The sequence below is a fragment of the Protomyctophum bolini genome (assembly GCF_963924005.1).
Source record: "Protomyctophum bolini genome assembly, chromosome: 22".
Lineage (NCBI taxonomy): Eukaryota > Metazoa > Chordata > Actinopteri > Myctophiformes > Myctophidae > Protomyctophum > Protomyctophum bolini.
The window spans coordinates 22,208,068-22,228,211 of NC_137883.1; the positions used below are offsets into that span (position 1 = coordinate 22,208,068).

The 20,144-nt window shown below is 43.4% G+C and overlaps 1 protein-coding gene across 1 annotated transcript; it reads left to right on the forward strand.

Moving 5' to 3' along the window:
- The first annotated feature begins 753 nt into the window (after positions 1 to 753).
- spp1 (secreted phosphoprotein 1) lies at positions 754 to 14,603 on the forward strand. The gene is made up of 8 exons (XM_080756053.1): positions 754 to 986; positions 7,303 to 7,361; positions 8,105 to 8,143; positions 8,469 to 8,534; positions 9,233 to 9,295; positions 10,298 to 10,411; positions 11,693 to 12,112; positions 12,566 to 14,603. The coding sequence occupies exons 2-8, from the start codon at positions 7,308 to 7,310 to the stop codon at positions 13,070 to 13,072; spliced, it is 1,263 nt and encodes a 420-aa protein (XP_080612179.1). The 5' UTR covers positions 754 to 986; positions 7,303 to 7,307; the 3' UTR covers positions 13,073 to 14,603.
- The last annotated feature ends 5,541 nt before the right edge of the window (positions 14,604 to 20,144 follow it).

Consider the following 20,144-nt stretch of genomic DNA (forward strand, 5'->3'; position numbering starts at 1 on the left):
GACAAATTGTTCGACTGCAGCAGACAAATGGCCAATTAGTGCCGCTTGGCCACGGTGGGACGATGCAGCTGTGTGTCTGCACCGCGTCTCACACACGCGCCGCCAGCCGCGTCTCGAGGCACGCGCGCTGCAGGAAACTGAATCACCGTCATGCCACCGCCAGCCATGCAGCGCTCCATCCCCCCGTAGGTCTCTGTCATCACTTTGTCCTCGAATTAACTTCTACAACAATACCACGGAGCGTGTGTGTAGTGTGTGTGTGTATGTGAGAAAAAGAGAGAGATTGGAGAGAGACTTGGGGGGAGAGAGAGAGAGGGACAGAGAGAGAGAGGGAGAGAGATAGAGAAATGAGTGTGCTTGTTTTTGCATTTGACTTTCAAATTTTAAGTGTGTGTACATTCGTGTGTAGCCTATGCAAGCATCATGTGCACATGCATCTACTCTATATGTGTGTATGTGTGTGGGCATGAATGTGTACTGAATGTGTTGTGTTACTGTATGTGTTTAAGTGCATTGCTGTTGGTGTGTTTATAAATCTGTGTGCATGTGTGCGTGTGTGCGTGCGTGCGTGCATGTGAGCGCGCACGCCACCACAGCTTCAGACCACAGGAAGAGTGGGAGAGAGAAAGAGTTGGACCACGGGGCGGTTAACCCCGTGACATCACAGCAGCCGCCTGCCTGATTGGCTATCCCCCAGAGGCTGGAGGGTTTATAATCCAATGGGAAGCCTCAGAAACAAGCATCGTTATCATCATCATCATCATCAACACTGGCTCAGTCAGAGGAACACACAGGAGGAGCATAGTGAAGATACCACATCTCTGATACATCTGTCTGTCTGTATCTCTCTCTATCTCTCCCTCTCTCTCTCTGTCTCCATTCCTCTGCTTGTCCAGAGAGTTCAGTCCATCCAGTGCGCCAGCTGAGAAGCCTGCATCTGAGAAGACGCTGACCAATTAAAGCAAACTTACAAGACACAACACAAGGTAAGGATGGAGATGTTTGAGAGGAGGAGATAAATGTGCTGTTGAGAAGAGAACACATAGTCTATAGCGTCTAGTGTTCCTTTCATACTGAGGATATTTGTACTGATAAAGGAAGGGTGATCACTCAGTGCCACTATGTGTGTCCACTTGGCTTAGTGCCGTTAAAGTGACTAGTGTATATAAAAACAAGTTGTATCTATTGAAGCGTAAAGTCTCCCTAAGTGTTTGAAGGGCTAAGTTTGTCTTCAATGGTTAGGTCTGTTATAAAGAGCTAAGAGAGCAGGAATATTGTAATTGTTGCAAGACAGTGTTTGGCGCAGAGTGTCTAGTAGTGTCATATGTGTGAATATGCCAAAGCAGAGATATCATAATGTCTTTTAGGACAGCATGTGATATGTGAATGAACGGCAGAGGGGCATTGATATGTGAATGAACTGCAGAGGGGCATTGATATGTGAATGAACTGCAGAGGGGCATTGCAACATGATTCCATAATCAAAAGAGCACCAGCCAAACAGTCAAGGTTCTATAGCGTAAGGCAACTGCAGTGGTCATAACAGCCCTCTATCCTGTCTGTAATAGCAAATTAGACCCTATACTTAGTGGGGTCCCCCAGGGCTCTATACTGTCTGCCCTTTTTTTCTTTTTACCCTTTACACAAATTCTCTTGGTTGAAAATAGCCAAGTTGCTATTTTTTCCTGGGGACATTAGGGTTTATGTGGTGAAGTCTGATTTATAAGACAGCTAGTGGCGCACGCCGAAATAGCACATCAATAAGCTCACAACGTGTCATCCCAACGTGTCACTTTTAGACCTGCCATGCACTGTTGGATTCGAAATGAAGTAGTAATGGGCTATATATGCATGCACGCCATTTTCGAAAATAACTTGAGCCACTTCCCTACTTCCTTCACAGGTGTTACCGATGATACTAATGAAGGCTCTGTTCCATTCTGGTCAAACAGAGTCAAAGTGCTGCTATTGTGCATGTTGGCTATACTTGGCTCGCTGGAAACACTCTGCTACACCAGCGGGTCTCAAAGTGTCCTTGACCTTGAGTGAGTTCCAAATGGCCCCATTTGGTTCCATTTCTGCACTCTCAAAGTTATAGGGGTCCTTGAAATAAATAAAAAAGTTTGAGAACCACTGCACACTAAATGGAACAGAGCCTTAATTAGTAGGCTATCATCGGGCACACCTGTGAAGGAAGTGGGGAAGGGGCCCGGAAGTAGGAAGAGTTATTCTGTCTGCATAATGGCCCGTTATGCACCTCTGAAACAATGTCAAGGGCGTGCAAATCGTTTAATGAATGAATCTTCCCTCTGTTGACACACCAACATTTCCACGTGTGAACTTGGGGGGCCATAACTCATATACAGTAGTGGCAGGGCCTGGTCATCTGGCAGAACGCTTGGCACTTTATTCGAGTTAATTACAAGCTATTTTTTTAAAGTCTTCTTAATGAGGCCTGCGAACTTTGAAAACCCTGTGATTGGGTCGGAGTTGAAACGAGGACAGCTGTGTCTCATTGGCCCGATGTCATCACGACACCGTCGCACAGGAAGAGGAAGCTGTGGGCTATAACAACAGGAAACTAACCTCTGGATTATGTGTCACGTGACTGGGATCGACCACACTGAGTAAATAGTGTGTGTGTGTGTGTGTGTGTGTGTGTGTGTGTGTGTGTGTGTGTGTGTGTGTGTGTGTGTGTGTGTGTGTGTGTGTGTGTGTGAACTATACACACCCACCTATAGTATTACTCTCCTTGTTTGGTTTCTCATGAGTAACGCCTGGGTTTTTAACACAGGTATAGTTATAGTACATTTGTTTCTTTGGATTCAGGAGAAGTTGTAGAAGGAAGGACCAAAGCCTGTTCTGGTCAGAATTAGTCAGTCAGGTGAAAAGAAGCAGCTTGGACTCCTCATGCATAGAAGGAGGCATGAGGTCAGTCCGCTGCCCCCCCAGGTTGGCAGAGGAAGTGTAGCGCCCAGGATTACATTAGATAATTGGCACTGGGTGAAAAGAAAACTGGGTTACAAAATCGTGGGATAAAAAAAATAAAAAAAAAGAATTAGTCAGTCAGTCAGTCAGTCAGTCAAACAGTCAGTCAGTCTGTCTCTGTCTCTCTGTCTGTCTGCTGTTTTTATAGTCATACAAAACCAAGGAATAATCAAGAATCACAGCAGCAGCATTATCAAATACAGTTTGACTGTTGGTTCTATTACGTTAGGCTACTTGGAGGTGCTGTGTGCAAGATGTATTACTTTTAAGCTATAAACATCTACTTGCAAGGGGTCAGAGTGATGTCATAGAGAAGGACACTGGCCCTTAGACTAGAGTGACTTATACAGAAGATCAGACGAAGGCCTTTATTTTATATATAATTCATCTATCGGATGAAAATCAACAAAATGTGTTACGTTTCTTATTGAGGTGAACTCAAGAGACGGAGGAGATGTGCAGTGGAGCGCTTTGGATATCACGTCCGTTGCGATTGCACACGCGATTTATCGACAGCAATCGTTCACACCGATCGAATGTCCTGTGTTATTATAGCACAAATAGCTGAACCAAATGTAAACGTGGACTTCTCATGGTTGCTTCAACATCGGGTCGTAAATGATCTGGTTGTCAGACACAATCAGAAGGATCTCTCCACTTCTAAATCTGTCGAAGCTCGGGCGCTGGGAAGAGGAGCACCCATTGTGTCTTCTTTCTCATAGAAATACAAAAAAGAACCTATATGTGGTCCATTTGGTTCCATTTGCACCCTCTCAGATTAGAGGAACATTTGATTGTGTATATGCTGACTGGGGCTGAATGTGTGTATTCTGTAATTGGAGGCCTCATGCAGACAGACATGGAAAGCAGCTTCTAATGAGAAACCACACCCCCCACACACACACACACACGCAGGCAGGCACGCGTGCACGCACAAATGAGCGAGCACGAATGTAAACGCATACAGGCATTCATACATGCATGTTCTCTGTGACTCATAGACTCTCTCTCATGCACACACACACACACACACACACACACACACACACACACACACACGGAAATACACACACACACACACACACACACACCCATCTGCTCATATGCACTGGCATACCTGTAGGCATTTATGCATGTTCTCTATCTCATTCACATACTCTCTCTGTCACCAACACACACACACACACACACACACACACGCACGCACACGCGCACACACACACACACACACACACACACACACACACACACACACACACAGTCCCACACACACCCACTCATGGGCGTCTGTCCTATATGTACCATTCTGTGGTTTTCCACGTCTTCCACATTTAACATGGTGAATTACACAGTGCACAGAGAGCAGGCCGTCATTAGGGGCCACGACGTCAAGTGTCCTGCCCTGTTCACGAGGGCCCGGCGGGCTCTTCCCTCTGCCCGGGCAGCGTGACACTCTTAATACACTGTTGTTATAGCTGGGGAGCTCACAAACGCAGCACCATGTTTCACCAAAAGTGTAGGTTGTTCACAGAAAATCCCTCAGCCGCATGCCAACCCTACAGCCACCCCCATTCTGTTTCTACTCTATGGGAAAGGCAGAGGTTTTCTTTTCCTTTTTTCTTAAATGGAACCGGTAAAGTGTAAATGCCCTTAAATGGAAGGGAGTTCCTGTTTTTCTTTTTTCTTATGTTATGATCCTTAAAACTAAACAGACCATTATTTGGTGTAGAGGGGGGGAAAGGTGGGGGCCTTTAGTATGGACCCCCTGAGGGACTCCGGTCAAGTATAGGGTTTAGATAGGTCTCATAGTATAGGGTTTAGATAGGTCTCATAGTATAGGGTTTAGATAGGTCTCATAGTATAGGGTTTAGATAGGTCTCATAGTATAGGGTTTAGATAGGTCTCATAGGGCACCGGTATAGGGTTTAGATACAGTAGGTCTCATAGGGCACCGGTGCAGAAAAAGGCATCCATCCATCCATCCATCCATCACATGCCAACTAATGTAGTAATCGTAATTGAATCGTCAACTTATTGCTGGTGTGTTTTTTTCCCAATTAACCATAGTTTAGATTAATCGATTATGAAAATAATCGTTAGTTGCAGCCCCTAATGCACTAATCCTTACTAGATACCTGAACTAGATTCCTAGATGGCTCATTTCCAAGCGAAGAAGCAGCGGGTCAACTCAGAGTCTCTCTCACGTGACTGAACTTCTCACCCTATCTCTAAGAGACACACACACACACAACCAAATGGACCCTTTGTAAACTCTCAGAGTGAAAATGAACAGTGCCAGGCAGCGTAACACTCAAATACAATGTTGTTATAGCTGGAAAGTCACAAACGCAGCACCATGTTTAACCAAAAGTATAGGTTGTTTCTCAGTCGAAGCCACAGCCGCATGCCAATTCTCGCCATTCTCTTTCTATACTCGATGGGAAAGGCCGTTACTGTTTTTGTTTTTCTTAAAAGGAACTGGTAAATGTCCTTAACCCATTTAGGCCCGACGTCAAAATAAAAAAAGTCTTCTGAAAGAATATATATTCAAAGATCTGTGCCGCATTTTCACGATTTTACAAAAACAATCTCGTAGCGAGCCACTCGCTTGTAGATCTGACCTAGACATGACCTTTACGTTTTACCCTCGGCCCTCACTACCCTGTTTTTCTGCATTTCTTTTAAAATGGTGGAAAAAGTACTCACATTCTTTACTTATGTAAAAGTTTCAATACTGCAATGTATGCTCTGTTGCAAGTCAAAGTTCGGGAATTCAAAATGTACTTGAGTTAAAGTACAAAGGTATCAGCATCAAAATATACTTATTAAGTAAAAGTGCTCATTGCGCAGAATGTCCCATTTCACAAGTTCAATAAAATAATTGTTTGAAAATAGCCAACATGTGCTGAAGTGGTTAGTGGTTAGTGTGTTTTGTTTCATTAATCCTCTCCATGCCCTATAGTATATAGGCCTACCAAAGAGAAATGTCATATCCTGGCATTTTTTTCACATTCCATAATACTACCTTTTCATGGTCCTATACTGTGTGTTAATAATACAAATCAACTATAATGCAATCAATCTAAATCTATCAAAAGTAGAACTTGACGTTGGTGCCTGCGCTGTGGATATAGGAGTGGACTCCTATCCCTTGCGGAAGGAGGGGGGGCACGTCATTCCAACTGTACCTATCTCTCAAATTAAGTGATTTCATGACAGAGAGACGATTTGCAGTATTCGGTAGGAACACGGTCATTCGGAAAACCACAACTTATTATTTCAGCCTCTAATTAAGGATGTTAATTGCTAAGTTTTAGTTGCCAGGGTCCCGGGCAGGAAATGGGACTGGTTGTTAGATGTACTGTACTGTAGGTGTGTGTGTGTGTGTGTGTGTGTGTGTGTGTGTGTGTGTGTGTGTGTGTGTGTGTGTGTGTGTGTGTGTGTGTGTGTGTGCGTGTCACAACGCATTGTGCTTGTAGATCGGCAATCTTCTTTGGTGAAGAGATTTGGGGCGGTGACGGAAAACGTGGTCAAAGTACAGTTTTGTTGTAACTGTAACTCAAGTCCTTCTCTAAGACTACATCTGGTTTAAGAGAAAACCAGGAAATCGTGCCGCGCTGCGAGCTTGTACATATATTTTTGAAAAATCTTGAAAGTGTTTTGAATTTCAAAAAAGTTTGAGAACTGATTTTAGGGTGCCGTCAAACTGAACTTAAATTCTGCCTATGAGGGCCGATTCTTAGCCTTGCATAGTTATATACAAATATCACTGCGTGGATATTAGTCTCGTCCCTCTCAGCATTCAATTTTTTTCCAGACTCATCTGGTTGGCTCGTCAGCACTTCGGCCGTGAAGTCCTCCCACAATTGAGAGGGGCCAGACTTAATCTGCCTGGGGCAAATTATGCATTGCAAGGGCAGATGAAGGCTGACTATACGCGAGGCTAGCGGATTCTGCCAATGCTTTTCAATGGAAACGGATTGTTACCATATTTGCGGATTAAAAAAAAAATCCCATTGAAATGCATTGGCAGAATCCACCCTCAAAAGGCAGAATTAAAGTTCGGGTCTTACTTAGGTGAGGAATTTTAGACGAGACGATTCCGCTGACTGGACACATACAGTACATCACACAACTCACTCCGTGGCTGACATCTCATTGTGTTTAGGGATAAATTTAGAATCCAGAGCAAAGAGTATTTTTGGGGTTGCCATAGTATGCAAAGCTAGGGGTTTTCACCATAATGTCATGTTTTCATTCTGGGAGTCGGAACCTAACGTTTCTATTTTCATCCGTTTTCTCCCCCCTCCACAGAAACGATGAAAATTGCCATCATTTTCGTCCTCCTCTTCGCCACAGTTCTCTGCAGGCCGGTGAGTTGCATTCGAGAAATGTCTGGAACGGAATAGTCAGGGTTGGATTTGCTGGAGAGACTGGTTGGCCCATGGGGAATATTTTTCTCATCCTGGATTCTAGTCAGACTGAATTAGATATACATGCATTCCTATGTTTGACAATGTCACATTTTAACAATTTGATGAAATAATGTATTTGTTAACCAATAACATATGAATTCATATAACAAATCACACCATGGGGCGCTCTTATCATCATACGTCATCATCTCATTCGGGCCAATCACAATTGCATCCACTTTTGTCTTCAATGTTTGTGTTCACACACGTTTGTCTTCAATGTTTCAGTTTACACACTTTTGTCTTCAATGTATGTTTAAACAGACCCTCATACAGGAAGAGACATATATATATAAAAAGTAGTACACAGTAGACGATTGACACAGGGGTGAAAAATGGGTTACAAAATCGTGGGATAAAAAATATAAAAAAATAAAAATAAAATAATAGTAGTAAACTAAAAAAGTAGCATTTCCCCTTACAAAACGTGTAATCAAATGGGTCCAATTGTTACATTTGTAAATGTACACTCAGCATTTGATGGTGTAGTGGTGCATTATGGAGGCCAGACTGGCCAGTGATCCATCAGGCTGGCCCTCTCAATCTATTAACACCATCATTATGATCATCATCAGACATTATCATCCCATAATCCTTTGTGATTTCATTGTTATATGTCGTCTCGTCTGTTTGTGTTTCAGGCCAGAAAATCCAGCAGCTCAGAGAGCTCAGAGGAAGTGGTGAGTAGCTCCACCCTAGAGATTTCAAGGAATTACTGTGCGTTCATGCGTGCGGCCCTGTGTGCGTGCCGTTAGCACTTGCCTTAGCCTTGACAACCTTGCTAAAATGTAATTTTGCCAGTTTCATTTGTAGACCTCTGTAGAATCCTATAGTGTGTATAGTTTCAATGTACAGATTATTTATTTTTGGATATTCTACTGTTTGGACTGATGATAGGTTCTTGGTTTACTGTAAATTGCTCTGGAATAAGAGCGTATGCTAAAAGCCTAAATTGTAAATTGTGTGTACGTGCATCATATTGATACGTTTGTCCTTTGCTGTCAGGCGAAGCCTGCCAGAAGACCAGCTCCAGCTGCTGTAAAGGCTGCTGAAATCCCTGCACCTGTCCAGGTAAATACTAATAGCTGCTCTGTTTGCATCCTTTAGCAAACGTTGAGGTTCTGGAGATGCAAAATGCCCACTCAAATGATGCATAGAGGATGTTTGTTATCAGCCATAGCATCCTAACCATCCAAGGACAACGTATACACAATCTCATAGAGTTATGAGAAATAGAGAGAGATGGGGAATGACACGCAGCAAAGGCCGTTGGGATCGGGACTCGAACCTGTAACGCCCTGTCAGGGTGCCTGCATGCCCTGGACCACTACACCGACAGTCCAGACCTAGAGGTTGTTTAGTTTAGGTTGTTTAGATTTTAGCAAGCTAAACTTTTGTTAGGTATAGGTATAACTCGTTGGCATTTCTCCTTACCTTGGGGATTTTTTGAAATGTCTGTGGAGTAAAAAGAAGAAAGGTTTTCTTTCCGTATATGCTTTATTCAGTGATGCTGTTTTTTTCTCTTCTCCTCTCCTCTCCTCTCCCCTCGTGGCTATAATCTCTGTTGCACCGAACCCATTTACTCCCATCAGTACCTGACATTATCACCCTGTAATTAATGTGCTTTGATTGGCATTTGCCCTTTGGCATATATACGGTGAAAACAAAGAAAATGTAACTGTAAAAACGGGTCACGGTAGGCGGTGGCACAGTACATGTTTTAAGCGAGTGTGATTTATTGCGTCTGTCTCTGCGTGTTAATGTTGCAGAATGTGGAGGCAGCAGCAGCCACCAACTCAGACGAGAGTTCAGAAGCTTCAGACGAAGAGGAGGTGAGAGTCAGACAGATTATATTCTTATCATGTCAAATCTTGCGGTCTGGCCCCCGTAATTTCAGTTTGAGTCTGTCTTGGCAGTAAAATGCTCAGGGTTAAATTAACTCACAGAGTCTACAAATGGAACCAAATTACTCTCCAGATTTAACGCTCAAGTTAAATTAACTTGATCCCCTAGTGTCCCTATTCTGGGCCCAACATTCTGCCAAAATAGCAACTTTTTCAATCAAGCTTGTACAGTAGATCTGCTATTTACGGTGAAGATATTTAGTGCAGAGTGAAAAAAGGAGGGGGCCTAGTTTAGAGCCCTGGGGGACTCCGGTCAGCTATAGACAATAGGTTTTAAGTGGTTGGATTTTGTTGTGTTTACATTGCACTGAAGAAAGAGTGAGGAGGGGGCGTTATTGTGAACTGGACTTGACCCTAGTGTTGAGAAAGCTACTAAAGAAGATGTTGCTGCAGCTGTACTATACTGACAGTATATGTAGTACAGCTGTACTATACTCATTACTTCATAAGAAGGAACTCGGCTACACTAAAAGGTTTTTTTTACCAAATGACTCACCAAGCACTGTAACTTGCCAGTGTAAACTCAAGTTTATTACGATTATTTTGCCTCGATTACAATTAATGTGTAAAAGAAAAATGAAAAAAAGTGAAAATAGCAGATCTAGCAGCTGTGACCATATGGATCTGCTGCTAGTTTCACAATTGTTTCATTGATATAATGAACTGCTTGCTTCTCATTGAACCTACACGAGCAAGTTTGGGTCGGTTCTTGGTTCAGAATATTGTTTTCAAAATATGCTTTGTTAATTACTCAGCCCTACAATTGTCATTATTGTTGAGATATAGACTCACTCCATGCCATTCACTTGAGTTCCAACGACTTGCACGTGTATATCTGTTGACCGGTATACGTGTATCCCTGTGTGTGTGTGTGTGTGTGTGTGTGTGTGTGTGTGTGTGTGCGTGCATGCGTGTGCGTGTGCGCATCAGGCTGCAGCAGACGCTCCTGCGGAGGTGACATCGGAATCCCCAGAAACGGTCTCCGTGTCGGACACAGACAGCGAGGACAGCGCTGACGATGACGACGATGACACCGATGAGAGTGTGAGTCCATGAGTACACGAGTACATGAGTACACGAGCGTGTGTGTGTGTTTGTGTGTGTTTAGAGTTGTAGATGCTCTCTATCTGTCTGTCTGTCTGCCTGTCTGTCTGTTCCTCCACCCAGGGAGGGACTAGTAATAATCAGTGGCGGAGTAAATAAGTACATTTACTCAAGTACTGTACTTACAACCAGCTCAGTGGCCTTGTGGTTAGAGTGTCCGTCCTGAGACTGGGATGTTGGGGTTCAATCCCCGGCCGGGTCATACCAAAGACTCTAAAAATGGGACCCAATGCCTACCTGCTTGACACTCAGCATCAAAGGTTGGATTGGGGGTAAGTCCCTGCGACATACTAGCGTCATGTCCAGGGGGTGTACTTGTACATCAAGCTGCCGCACGCTACAGAAACAGATAGGCTCCTGCTCTATGAGCCTCATGGCTCGGCAAGGCTATACTTACTTACTGTACTTACAGGCACAGGTATTTCCAATGTTCTACTGCACTACCTCTCTGAGGAAAATATTATACTTTTACTCCACTACAATTATGTGAAAACTTTAGTCAGTTAACTACAGTATGAAAACCAGCATCTCCCGTCAGTCAGTCATACAGTCCATCCGTCACGCCTTGTGACACGCTCCACGTATGGCCAATACAGAATTCATTCCATATGTTGAGTTGATCTGACCGCATCAAACCCTGTACACTCAAGACACTGCCCCCGCTGCCACCCTTATTTATTTATTTGACAGGGACAATGCTCATTAATCAACACGTCAGTTTTCACATCCATTTAAATGGGCCAGAGTTAGCTATAAGCTAGTTTACATCTGTAGTCCCTGAGCAGGCTCTTCAAAATGATGATACAACTATCCATACAAAACACATACAATACAATAGTAATAAATTATATAATACAATACAGGATAAATATAAACACTGTAGGGGACAGAATAACCGTTGTGAAGTGAAAGATGACACCAATAATAGAGCTGATAAGCTGATAAGAGCTTAGATCTCCATATATGGAGCTGACCTGTTCTGACATTCCATAATGTTGATCTGAACTCATCAAACACTGTAGGCCTACACTCAAGACACGCTCCATAACGGCCAGTCCAGAATTCATTCCATATGTTGATCTGACCCCCCATGCCACAGCGCCATGAGCGCTCGCCCAGCAGTCTGCCGTCACCCAGGGGGATGAATGCACGGTCGCTTCTCGCCCTCAGGGCGTCTTACTGGTATTCATCTCCATCTACCTTCTCTCTGCGTCTCTGCAGGAGACCGACGAGGACGAATCCAGCGACAGCTCCAGCGACGAGTCGGGCGAGTCCTCCAGCCCCTCCCCCACCACGGCCAGCCCAGTGGTGATCGTCACAGACGAGCCCGTCATCGTCGCGGACCCCACCGACGAGCCCATCACCGCCTCCGTGGTGACGGACCCCGCCCGCGGCGACAGCCTCGGGGGATACCCCAGCGACCACAAGTCCATCATCTACGTGGAGGAGAAGTCCTACGTGCCGGAGGAGAAGTCCTACATGGCGGAGGAGAAGTCGTACATGGCGGAGGAGCACAAGTCCTACCAGAAGAACCCTGTGCCCTACAAGTCCTACGAGCTGTACGGAGCTGGTCCTCAGAAGAAGGTGGCCTATGACATCACAGACGGAAACGACGTGGAGAAGAGCCTGCAGGTGTACAAGGTACAGGTCTTCTGCACTTCTCTTCTCCTCTCCAGTTTTTTGTTTTAGTCACATTCTATAGTCACCTGGAATGTTTTAGTGTTAGTCTAGTTGTAGTCGACTAAATATTATAAGATGTGTTTTGGCGGGCCTTGATGCAGTCGTAATGACTGATTTTACACTTGCTGAATATAGCCGATATTTTCAGCATGCAACCAAGTGTAGAATGACTTATACTGGATCTCTTGTCCACTAGTCCCTTCCTAACATTTTAGTTTGTTGACGAAATTGTCAATATATTTAGTCTCATAGTTTTAGTCATCATAGCTTAGTTTTCATTAATAGTTTCCATTTAGTTTTCGTCAGTGAAAAAAGATAGTGGACGAACATTTATTGTCAAATATTAGTCGACAAAATCAACACTCCCTCTCCTCTCCTCTCCTCTCCTCTCCTCTCCTCTCCAACCCCCTGCAGGCCCTACAGGTGCACACCGACCTCCTGGAGGAGGACACCAGCACCCCAGAGGTGGAGAACCAGGGTCTGGACACCTCCTCCGGCAGCACCACCAGCTCCCAGGACCAGGAGGAACCCATGCTTCGCCAGGCTTCCATCCCAGAGGAGGAGGAGGACAGCGCCAGTGCCAGCGATGCCTCCGCCTCCGTCTCCGCCTCCGCCTCTGCCTCCGCCTCCGCCTCCGCCTCTGCCTCTGCCTCCGCCAGCGGGAGCTCCAGTGCCACCGAAGAGGAGGAGGAAGAGGAGGAGAGCGCCAGCAGTGCCACCACCGAGAGCGCCAGTGCCAGCCAGGAGTCCGAGGACGAGGACGACAGTCAGAGCAGCGAGGAAGCCGCTACGGCCACGCCCGGCGCCGCCGACAGCGACTCCGACAGCGACTCCGACGAGACCTCGGAGAGTGACTCTGACGAGCAGGAGGCGGCGACTGACGCCACCACCGACGTCCCGCCCGTCATCACCGCCAAATAAACGCCACGGCGCGTTGGGAGAGTGCACATAACATCCAGTTGTCTCTCCACTAAACTTTCCAGCAAACTGCCACTTTATAGGCTGCATGCATGACTGTATATAGTCGCGGGGTTTCCAGGAGGTGTCATATATACCCGCTAGTCCCTCTCCCGGTTCAGTCTCTCATAGTCTCTCTTCGTTTCGATTGGCTCGGCCGGCACATTTGAACCGGAAACACGTGCCTCTGGGTTAAAATCTGCTGCTGAGCCAATCGAACGAAGCTATGAGAAAATGAACAAGGAAACAGGAAACGTGTATACTACCTTCTGGAAAGCCGAGACTACAGCTATGCACAGAGCCTGTTTCCCTGAGAACCTTTGTTCATCTCAGCGGTGCTTTAACCACTGCGTTATCACCGTGATGAGTTACAATCATCTGAGAATTAGTTTAAAGGTGGTTGCACACTGGTGAATTTTTGCATTTTGCGGATCCGAAAGCACCCCACTAGACCACGGTCCGAAAAAACATATAATATGGACGAAATATTCGGCGGCAGTGTGAAGACGTGATTGACATAAACTAGGTACGGTCGACTTTCTTTTTTTTTACGTGCTCCGAAATTCACTACGATATTGTAGTGTGTGCAAACACCTTAACTCTGAGAGTGTAAAGATTGACCCCTTAAAATGCTCACTGTTAATTTATCTTCTGAAAGTATAATAATGGAACCAAATGGACCATTTCAGTTCAATTGATACTCAATTTTTACACTCAAGGCAATCTATAACTTTTGATCATGTTTTTGGCCCTGTCGGGGGAAACATAGCGCGGCTCAGTGGTGATGTCGAGTACTGCAACCGGAAACGATAACCTCTGGGCGACCTCACAACTTTCCCGCCCTGCTCTTTCACAAAAACATACAAAGCTGAGGTTGTGTCCTGATATCTACACGAGCATAGCACAATATTTATTCATTCATTATCAACACATTATGCAAAACGTGTATTTTCCTATTGTACTGACTTATTGCTAAACGGGACAGATGACCAAACCGCTTTCTGTTTCAGTGACTTCAGACAAAGCTTTGCTGTTCCTGCAGTTTGATCAATAATAAAACTTGAACCTGAGATAAGCCATGCCTTTGTTTTCCCGTGTGGCTCAGCTTTGTGCTCATTACTATATGTTTGCTGCTGTAGTCAGACTGTGGGACAAAATACGCAAATGAATACGGACTCAGGACTCCACACACACACACACACATACGCACGCACGCATGCACGCACACACACACAAACACACACACACACACACACACACACACACACACACACACACACACACACACACACACACACACACACATGCGTTACTGCAATCAAGGTCTGGCCGAACACACACATACCCTGTGTCACGCGCACACACACAACCCTCCCAGTTCATTTGCACAGATCCTGATTACACTACATGTTGTTTGTCCCCTGTGTTTTACTGCAATGTATCATATTGTACCAATTTATAATATATTAATAAATTTCTTTTTTCATAAAAAGGACAGAGTGGTCGTATGGTGTTTTAGCAAATAACCTCAGACATGCATACACAGACAAGCCTTATAAGACTCCTCCAGCTGTGCTTCAGTGTTGATTTTAGTTTTAGTCTCTTGAATAGTTTTCATTTAGTTTTAGTCTCATTTTAGTCACCTGGAATGTTTTAGTGTTAGTCTACTAAATATCATAGGATTTTAGTCGATTAAATCTACAGTTGATTTAGTCGACTAAAATGTATTTTGGACGGCATTGAGGCCATCGTAATGACTGATAAGTGTAAAATGACAGACTTACTGTATCTCTTGTCCACTAGTCCCTTCCTAACATTTTAGTCTAGTTTTTATTTGCTGACGAAAACTGTAAATATATTTAGCCTTAGTTTTAGTCATAATAGCTTCGTCAGTGAAAAAAGGTAGTTGACGGAAGAATTTTGTCATAGTATTAGTTGACGAAATCAACACTGCTGTGCTTCAGTCTACTCTTGTCATACTTTTAGCCATGTATTGCAACAAATGGAACACAGTTTACTTGGGTTTGAAGTCTATACACTCTTAACCACTTGAATGCTTTATACTTTGTTGACCTGGATGCCCCATGGTGTCTATAGATTACTCTGTCTGAACTACTGTAGGTGGAGACTTGGGTGGTGGAGGAAAAGCTTTGCCAGGAGCAGCTAATTGTGTTCCAGCACTGGTTAGCAGAGGTCGAGTTTGGAAGCAGCGACCCACATATTAACTGTTGCGGCTGACAAAGGAACACTAATTCAGCAGACTAACAATGTATGACTCCTGTGTCCGGCATGACCTAACAGGCTAACACCATGCATGCTTCATGCTTCATTTTGTTATGGCATCTGAGAGGGAGACAGCGTAGGAGCTGGGGTATAGGCTCATAATAATATCCCATTATTCCGACCATGCATTACGTTAGTGTGAGATTAGGGTAATGGGGTCATTATAGGGCCAGTCGGAATCGAAGAGGCAGGTATAAAATGAGAGGGAGACAGACATAATCTTCCTGTGATTAGATGTAGTTATCATGGCTGCATGTGGCTCAGGAGGTAGAGTGGCCATTTGAGAACTGGCCGGTTCCCAGATTGATCCCCAGCTACAAAAAGTGCCCAACCCATTAAGACCTGAGTGAGGCCGACAAATGGCTTACAATTCAGTAGTTCGCAAACTTTGTCGTGCCAAGGACCACCAAAGCTGAGTCCAATCTGAAAATATTTTGTGGCAGGGACCCCCAGAAGAGAAGACTTGTTGGCATTGTTCAGTATTGCCCACTGCTCCCAATAGTTATGATGCATATGAACCCTAGCATCCCTATTCTCTATTCTGGGGTGAAAAAATTAAATAACAGCTCCACAAGCTCGACAACAAAGAGTTTTGGTGTAGAGGGGAATCAGGGTTTACAGTAAGTTATATATGTTTTGTTAAAATAAGTGTTAAATAGCTCTATATCATTGCTATAGTGTGTTTGTTCAGTAACCGGAATTTCCTGGTCTCTCCAGCTTTTAAGTAAGCAGAAAATGCATTTTCAGGTATCATTTTCAATATGTAGCCAGAACTCACAGCCTTTTCCCAAATTGAAACGGCAACACTAATCACTATATGAGATTTAACCTGATAATTGGGTATTGGCAACCTTAAAATGTATTTTCTGTAACAAGAAAGAAAGAGGTGTGATCTGAGCACTACTAAAAGGCTTTTTGTACCTTTTTTAAGGAGATGGCCGATGTAAAATCAGGGTACTAAATGTTATGTTACCGCTATATACAGTACTGTGTATAGCAACAAGAACCCCCAAAAGGGATTCCCGTCCTGAATGAGTTCAAGTTAAAAAGCCAACATGTTTGGACTTGGCAAATACTGCTAAAAAGAACTAAAATGGAAACAAAATATTCTTACTATCTTACTATTGTTATTGTTACAGTCAGAGACAGACAATCAATTTGTAGATCTGTCTGCTCTCTCCCACCCCAGGCACTTTACTGCTGCAAGTTATAGAGTGAATTATGCAGAGGGTATAATCTGCATGGTATGCTCAAATCATCACTCCTATTTTTATGATTCTATATATGTGAGAGCAACCGTGGCAGGAGACAGACAGACAGACAGACAGACATTAAGAGTCACAGAGAGACCAGGGTGTACAGACAGACAGATTAAAAGATAGACAGGTAGACAAGGCGGTGCTAGAGAAGGAAGCCAGGGTGCACTGCACTGACATTTCACTTCAGTGGCATACTGTCTGTGTGTGCGTGAATGTGTGTGTGTACTTTGGAAACTTACAGCAACTTTTGGGGAAATTGGGGTATCGCCAATTCAATGTGACAAGGCTTATTTAATTTAGTCGGTCTGCTTGCATGTCTGTAATTCTGCCTGTCTAAACTGTCTGTCTGTCTGTCTGTCTGTCTGTCTGTCTGGTTTCAGCCTCCACGAGGAAACCCTAAATACATTGCATATAAAAACATATAACAACTAGAACTGCACTCTGCCGAGTGCATACTTGCTTGTTGCACACTAGTAGGCCATAAATGGCCTACTAGTGCGCAAGCAGAGCGCGCAAGTACTTTCGACCGCTGGAAAGTATCACATCTCAGTATAACTAATTTAACTATTTGCTACCTAACTACTTTTTTACAGAAAAATGAATCATTGATATGTGATGAAAAAAAAAGTAGATTTACAAATTGCAAATCACATTACAAGAGTATGTAGTTGTAATTTGATTAGCAGTATACTGTGGTTACTTGGTTCCAAAAAGTGAAGCCAAGTTTTTTTCAACCGTAAGTCTGTGCCTGGTTTGCTGGGACCAGTTACAACATTACGTCATCGTTGAGAACTGGGACCAGAGTACATGGTGTGTATATGTATGACTAGCTCTCAGTGATGACGTAAGAGATATGGTCATCTGTGTAGTCTGGTCCCAGCAGACCAGGCACAGATTTACAAATTACAAATCACATTACAACTACATACAGAGTATGTAGTTGTAATTTGATTAGCAGTATACTGTGGTTACTTGGTTCCAAAAAGTGAAGCCAAGTTTTTTTCAACCGTAGGTTTGTGCCTGGTTTGCTGGGACCAGTTACAACATTACGTCATCGTTGTGAACTGGGACCAGAGTACATGGTGTGTATATGACGTAATGTTGTAACTTGTAACTTGTAACTAGTCCCAGCAAACCAGGCACAGACTGTATGTAGTTGTTCTAGTTACAACTACATACAGAGTATGTAGTTGTAATTTGATTAGCAGTATACTGTGGTTACTTGGTTCCAAAAAGTGAAGACAAGTTTTCTTCAACGGTAAATCTGTGCCTGGTTTGCTGGGACTAGTTACAACATTACGTCATCCTTGAGAGAGTACATGGTGTGTATATGACGTAATGTTGTAACTTGTAACTTGTAACTTGTAACATTACGTCATATACACACCATGTACTCTCTCAAGGATGACGTAATGTTGTAACTAGTCCCAGCAAACCAGGCACAGATTTACCGTTGAAGAAAACTTGGCTTCACTTCGAAGAGACCAAGCGAAACGATTACTTGCGCGCTCTGCTTGCGCAAGTAACCACACCAAGGGGTCTAATGAAGTACTGTCACCTGATAAACACATGACAAACTGGAAGAAAGAAAAAATCACGTCACTCCATCTTTAAGCATAATACTAGACGATTTCTATTATTTTCTTGAAGTCTTTGTTTCAATCAAAAGATGACCACAAGCACCCAACAAACAAACCCTAGTCCTTACAATAGCTTTTTGCATGAAATGCATGCCTTGTTTTTGTCATGCAGATTACCTTACAGAATGACAGCCACCATGCCTGCAAAATGATTCCTTCAGCCGTCCAAGGAGTCTCTTTATAGAAGGATGCAACCACAGGAAAGGAGATTGTATGTGTCTGAAAGAAGCGGAAACATGCTGTTTGTTCTTTGTTGTTATTCATAGAAGACAGTATAATGTCAGACTGGCTGTATGTCGACTGTATGAGATTCTACAGAATGAGATGAGGAGATACAGGAGAAAGAGATACAGTTAGGTAGATAATCATCACCAAATCAGGCTAACAGTTATAGGCCAGTGTGCCAGTCTCATTATACATCATGCAATTTCACACAAGGTTACAAGTAAATGACGTGATGTGACGTGTCCTGGGGACTTAATTGTTTCCTATATGTATTCAATGGCCCTAACACATGGAATGTATGTAATACATTCCATGAAGAGCCAAAGGCCGAAATGTTGGATACTAATAAATATACAGCATCGTGGCTACGAGTGTGCGGCCTTTTTCTCTTTTTTACTTATTTACTGCCTTAGGCCAGCACCTCACCAACACTGGTGTGCGCCCTTTCCTGTTTTGTCTACGTCCTAATACAATGGAATGACCTGCAAACGACATTGAAACTGACCACATTGGTACCCTTGAGCCGTTTTAAAACCTTGGTGCTCAATATTACAGACCCCCACAATATTGTTTTTAGATCGTTTTGAAAATTGTCTTAATGTTTTTTTTGTAAACCTATGTAATTCTGTATATCTTTTGTTTTTCTTTTCCTGATCTTCTTTTGTATTGTGATGGGATTATTTTCTAGGCCTATATGATATTGTATTGTTGTATTGTATTACTCAAAGACACTGAAAATGAATTAGATTACTCAGTGTAATTCCGAGAATAAACAAAACTTGAATGAATGAATCATGAGACTGGCACAATATCGCCATATATTCGCATTCCCATACAGTATATGGGCTTAATATTGATGACATCTCCATATATGGGCATAACAGGGATTGTATTACGGCATCGTCTGGGAATGCCCATATATGGACCTTTTTTTTCTTGGCGTTTTCAGGCCTGAAACAACAGAACTTCTAAATACGGCACAGTTGAGAAGGTCAGATTGGCATATTGACATGGATCGACATATGGAGACAGCCATATATGGAGTGTATCATGAGGCGACTTGAGGCGTGATGTGACGTGACGTGTCATGAGGCGTGACCATATGGAGGCGTGACGTGACACAACTGCCGGGAAATAAAGGTAATCTAAATAACTGCGACCTATGGTCGCTAAAAACAATAATACATTTCCTCAAACAACTATATGTTTTTAAGATAGATGTTTTATTTTTTTATTCTTTTTTTTAGGCCAGATTTGAAAGACACCAAGTGATTCACATCCTTAAATGGTTGGTGACTGGTGTCAGGGCATTCCATATTGTGGTGGCAGAGTAGTAGAAAGATAATTTTCCCATGTTTGTTCTAAATTTGGGGGGGTACCCCCCGCCTCTCTCTCTTTCTCTATCTCTCTGTAAACTCTACTGTGATATATATAATAGCCTATCAATCACAATTTACAACAACAACTTACAAAAATGCTGATCTACAAGCTCACATTTAACTTCCGCTATATTTGGTCATATGAATAAGTATAGGCCTCACAGGTTTAATGTCCTCTCACAGTCCTTACCTCTGGTTTTAGTTTTTACAAGTCTTCTTCTGTCCAAAATAGCTGTGTGGAATCTGCCTA